General features: G+C 35.2%; 1 protein-coding gene across 1 annotated transcript; it reads right to left on the bottom strand.

Annotated features, from left to right (window-relative positions):
• Positions 1-530: 530 nt before the first annotated feature.
• On the bottom strand, positions 531-5,660 carry LOC135645901 (CASP-like protein 2C1). The gene is made up of 4 exons (XM_065164799.1): positions 5,640-5,660; positions 3,871-4,316; positions 3,651-3,789; positions 531-947 (listed from the first exon to the last, which is right to left on the bottom strand). The coding sequence occupies exons 1-4, from the start codon at positions 5,643-5,645 to the stop codon at positions 669-671; spliced, it is 870 nt and encodes a 289-aa protein (XP_065020871.1). The 5' UTR covers positions 5,646-5,660; the 3' UTR covers positions 531-668.
• Positions 5,661-5,915: the final 255 nt, after the last annotated feature.

The raw sequence follows: 5,915 nt of genomic DNA, 5'->3' as shown, positions 1-5,915 counted from the left end.
CGTTGAAGCCAAATGAGGTGTTAATTTGTGAAACAACTACATGAAATCGTTAGTGTTTATTCAGTCATTGAAAGGTGCATCAGACCATCAAGCATTATTATTATCGTGCTTTGAACTTAAATTGATATATTAAATTAATTGAGAAGATACCAAATCAATGTCAATTGATTGATATGTTAGGCTGACAAGATGTTTGGTGAGAGATGATACATATCATATTATCCACCGATTAGAAACCCCTTATCACTCATCAAAATGATAAACGGAAAATTTAAGAAACAAATATATATAATTATCATTCATTCATTCATTCATTTAAATGTGGATTCCAAAAGGTAACGATGCTTTGTGCATACGAAGAGATGTTAAAGATAGTGATTTCAGATGGTCGAATGATTGATTAATACTCCACGTTGATGCTTTGTGCATCTGAGGACACAATTTAAGTCAGATTAGGGTGTCATTAGCCGCATCAGAGATTAACTAATACCTAAATAAATAGTTAGTGGAGTTCAACAATGGAATGGATGTGATGAGATACCACTAATTGTAATTTCCATTCGTAACATAGTTGATCTCACATTCTACTATCCATAGCTTCTCCTACTTACCATATCGTCATCCACTTAGGATCCTAAACCAAACCCGTAAGACGAGGGAGTCCGAGCTCAGAAGAGCAGCCACTGCCGCCCTCCACCGGCGGACTTCGGGGAGGAGCGGCGGGTCCGAGGATAAAGCTGGAAGAGGCGGTGCGCGGAGATGGCGGAGATCACGGCCATGACCAGCGTCGCGACCAAGCCGCAGATTATACCGCCGGCGATCTGGTCGCAGAACCTGGTGTATATGTTGCACAGCTTCGACCACTGGAGGCTGCCGATGCCGAACAACCCCACCAGCGCCGCCTGCAACGCAGCCATGGTGGCCCCGAACGTGGCGTAGGTGGATCCCTGGGTTACATGCAAAAAAGGAAGCAGAAGTCAGCAACACCACCTCCAAGTCTCCATGGAGGCTTATCAGCAATCTCAACTAAGATGAACAGGTGATTGCTAATAAGCTTTTCACAGTGATGTGGTCGTTGTTACGATACAGTTTCCAGCACTTGTTTTATGTCCCAAAACCTCAGAAGACTTTTTGAGGACCAGATTGTGATATATGTGCATTCCAATTAATTGACCTCAATTAATTAATGGATCAATAGATGAATTCATCAAAGATTTAGTTGGGGGGTTGTACTATTCATGTGATTGACCAATAAATAATTGACATATCATGATCCATTGTTGTCATTATTACTTGAATGAAAAGAACAATCATCTGCATGAGACAAGGAAGAGTAGCCACCAAACATATATGCAACACATATATTGGGTTTACAAGGAAATACTAACTTATGCAATATTCATACATACATAAATACATATACATATATATATATAGAAAAAATTCAAATATTTGGATAAAGAACCAAAAATTCAAAAGCTCTAATTTCTCATAATTTTATAAAAAAAATATATGGACAACATGTTTACATAATATTATGCCATTATATATAATTTGTAGAATGAGGATTTTATGAGAACAGGAAAGAGTTTTGGGATATTACATTTAGAGATGTTAGAATAATCCTTAAAAAGGATCACTTATTAGTGAAATGGAAATAACATGCACTAACCAACCACCAGGATGTCTCCTCCCATGTAGTATTAACATCAATAGTTCATGTTGGTGTGAGATGGCATCCTACATCTCAAATGATAACCACATAATCTAAAAAGGTGGCATATTAATGCTTCTTCATCCTTCAACATTGCAATGCACTTGTAATGTCCCTTTCATGGCATCAATTGAAATAGGAAAGTAGGTCAACCAAACTATTAAAGGCTTAGTTGTGCATCAAGACTCAATTCATTATTAGAAAGTAGGTTTGGTGGTGGTTCAGTTTCAATAATATAGCCTCCTCTTTAGGAAGCTTTAATTTCAGTCTCTACTCTCAACTAAAAGAAACCTTTCCTAAAGTTAGGTGGCTAATATATATATATATATATATATATATATATATATATATATATATATATATATATATATATATATATATATTAGCCACCTAACTTTAGGAAAGGTTTCTTTTAGTTGAGAGTAGAGACCTATCCTCTTGAAAAGTAGGAAATTGTAAAGATGATCTTAAAAAATGTACAAGTAGTTTAATATCACTTTAGTTATTATTATTGGTTAAAAACACCAATTCCCATTAGGTTTTATACTAACAATAAAATACTTCCATTATCATATGATTGTGTTCAAATGTTGACTTTACAAAATCTTTAATTTCATTAAATACTTGTATTTTGTTTTAGCATATGATTGCAAAATTCAAATCCATATAGGTGTTTTTTTTTTAAGTTTAGAGAACATTTAGTTAGTTGTTTTATTTGTTTAAATCCCATGTCTAAGGGTACACTTTTGTTGAGAACTTTAAATTGAAGGACATTAATGATGTTTAAGGTATTTTCATTTATTTTTAAATTTTATAGGGATTTTATTTACACATATTAGTTAAGTGAAAAGAGTTTGATCTAATAAACATCATGTGAAAGAGTTTGACCACAGAAAGCAAACCCATAGAAAATCAAATATTTCTTTTCTTAAAATCCTATCTTCTTTGTAGTTTATAATATGCATCCAATTAAGTATATAATTTGTAAAAAAAGCATAGCCTTTTTATTAGTCTAAATCAGCATCTAATTAAAAATTAATCAACTTCTCTCGCTATGGTTCCTTTACTGCAATTTTAAGAATTATAATAGGACAATATACATAAAAAATAACAAAAAAAGAAGTATATTCCCTTTGTATTATCTTTTACTGCAGCTTCGGAAATTACTATAGAGATAAACAATAAAAGAAATAATTACTGGAAAATTGACCTGAAAAAACAGGATGTTAAATTCATAAACTACACCTTTGAAGAACTCCTGTAAACTAGTACAAATTTTTCATCAGAAACAAAATCATCCTGAAGCTTTTCCCTGATTTGCTACTTCAATTTTGTGATTGTACCAAACTTCAAACATATACACATATATGAATATATGTGTATATATATCATCAATATTAACTCTATTAATAAACTTGATTGAGCAATTCATCTTTATCCCTCTCTGAGAAGGTATTCAATAGTTTCCTGTTGATTGATTATTAAATTCCCACTTGGTTGCATGCATACTAAGAAAAGAATTTGATCACATAAAACTTTTGGGATGAAGGGAAAATGAATGCAAAAGAAGAAAAAAAATCTCATTGTTTTCCAGAAATTATTGTATTTGTCTTGCAATAGACTGCTATGAATTTTTCTTTCTAGGAAAATCTCATAACTCCTCTTAATTATGCTTGTGCATGTGTTTCATGATATTTTTCTGGTGCTTCTCACAGACAAAATAACATGGCCGTATTGAACCCCAATAGAGACCTTTACTGCCACAAACTTTAAAGATTCTGGAATCATTAAATCGACTGATTCAACTTTGTGTTATTTCAATGTACTTTTACTTTGTTGTTGATGAACTGCAGTGAAGAAGAATGAGCAAGTTTGTTTATCTATGTGATCTTTTCTTGGAGTGATGATGATGGAAAAGCAAGGCTAAGAAGTTCACCTGATCCAAGACGAAGTACAACCATGCCACAAACTTGTTACAGTGACATGGATTCTTCCCCAGCCAAGTGAAGGCCATGCACCTGAAGAGATGGAGAAGATGATACCCAGCAACGACGGAAAAGACGACGGTCATCACCCTGCAGCAGCAGCAGCAGCAGGACTAAGAAGCACATCCTAGTGAAGAGAGGAAGAGTCATGGAGGAAGGAAGCAGACTCACCACAGTGCATCCATGTCCTTGACGGTGGCTGTTCTGGTGACGAAGAAGACTGTCTTGGTCTGCGTGTCCAACCCTACAAGAAGAGCAGCCATGGCAGCGAACACCAGCGACAAGATCCTCAGCACACTCTCAGCTCTCAACACCTTGCTTCCCATTCTCTCCTCCTCCTCCTCTCTTTTTCTATTCTTCTTCTTTCTCCTCCTCTCCTGCTGTTGCTTCTGCCGTGGACTCGACCCCAAGTTATAGACCGGGAAAGATGAGGAAGAGGTCTGCAGATGGGCACTGAGAAAAACCAACAGCAGAGGGAGAAGACCTGTCGGCGTCAGGTAGTTACCTTTCGCTTCGGAACACCTACTGTAGGAAAGGACGACATTGGCGGAGGTTCCATGGATCGAGACGAGACTTAGCAGTGATACTTCGAACAAATTAGTGATCGTAAATGCACCCTGCAAATAATTGACATGCACATTTTTCGTTCAATTGGGTGATTCCCAAACAGCATATGAAACCCGTGATGTGGTTTCTTTCTCTTTCATTCTTACAATTAAAAAAAATTCTTTTTTTTTTTGTTCGATCCAAGTTTTATCACATACAGATGATTATGATAAGGACATCTAACTGTATGGGTAATTAAGCAACACCCACAATAAAGTGTGAAGAAAACTAAAGGTGCCCAAAATTAATTGGCGGATGAACGAATCTATAATACACATCCAAGTTTTTCTTTTTTGTTTGTTTGTTTGTTTATGACAGCAAATCATATTTTTATAAGATGTTGACCAACCAATATGTCTCCAATGTTAGTCAACATATGAACACCGACAGGGGCATAAAAGGAAGAAAACTAAGGGTAGAATGGGAAAAGCAGATAGTGGTACATTCTCAAGAAGAGACATATGTCCTATATCTTTTAATTACCAAAAAAAGCGTTTTTTTCCTCATTAATTGGATGCATCTGATCATACTATGAATATTGCATCTCTTATTTTATGTTGAAAATAAGAAGAGTTAATGTATCAAAAGTAGATGCCCTTTGTTTAGAGCTAGAAGAACCTAAGGAACTAAGCATTCAGCAAACATGATTAAAAAGCAGGTAGGGCAATAAATGAGTACCGTATGAAATAGATAGCAATATATAAGGAAAATGATTTTTACATTAAAGCATAGGGCAATAATTCAATCAAAGGCAAGACATGATGATATTGATAGTTACATGCATTTGGAATTAGGAATTAAAATCCCTAATGATAAGCTATTTCCTTTCGTTTCAGATAATTTTGAAATCTCCCGAGGCAAAAAGATTATTTTTTTCTTTTGCCTCTTCTCATGTAAGAGAGATTATGTGAAAAATAAAGAAAAAAAGAAACGAAAATTGGATATTTTTCAGAAAAAAAAGGCCCCTTTAATAACATTTATGAGGTGCATAATTTACTTATAAAAAGTTTCGAACTTATAATTTTTGATATAGCATATTAAGAAATTTAACACATGTCAACATTGATTCCAATATATATATATATATATATATATATATATATATATATATCCACTTCTAACAAAAAAAATAAAAACAAAAGTACTCACTCCTATGGAGGGATACTTAAGTAATTTAGTTTTTAGAATTTTCCTCTTTTAGTGTAAGGGGGCCCCACACAGTGGCTTCCTGTAGCTCGGTGGTCAGCAGAAAGCTCTGCAAACCTGCATATTTATGCTGACTTGTCCAATCACCAATCGAAAGATATTTAATAAGAAGAATGCGTGGTGCATACCTGCATAGGGTGGACATAACACCACCACCACCACCACCACCAAATATTATGGACTCATAGGAATGCACAGTGGCTTCCAATAGCACGGTGGTCAGCAGAAAGCTCTGCAAACCTGCATATTTATGCTGACTTGTCCAATCACCCATCGAATGATCTTTAATAAGAAGAATGCGTGGTGTATACCTGCAGAGGGCGGACGTAACACCACCACCACCACCAAATATTATGGACTCGTAGGAATGTGAGACACGTACGAAGAAATATGTGGTGTCTCAT

Source organism: Musa acuminata, chromosome BXJ1-4, assembly GCF_036884655.1.
Source record: "Musa acuminata AAA Group cultivar baxijiao chromosome BXJ1-4, Cavendish_Baxijiao_AAA, whole genome shotgun sequence".
NCBI classification, from domain to species: Eukaryota; Viridiplantae; Streptophyta; class Magnoliopsida; order Zingiberales; family Musaceae; genus Musa; species Musa acuminata.
The sequence above is the reverse complement of the archived record's forward strand: the minus strand, read 5'-3'. Positions and strand labels throughout refer to the sequence as shown.

What these genes read in the sequence shown, in the direction of transcription:
- LOC135645901 (XM_065164799.1), bottom strand. An exon ending in AAGGACATGGATGCACTGTG is followed by an intron (nt 3,790 to 3,870) that starts GTGAGTCTGCTT and finishes CTGCTGCTGCAG; the next exon opens with GGTGATGACCGTCGTCTTTT. An exon ending in TGTACTTCGTCTTGGATCAG is followed by an intron (nt 948 to 3,650) that starts GTGAACTTCTTA and finishes CATGTAACCCAG; the next exon opens with GGATCCACCTACGCCACGTT.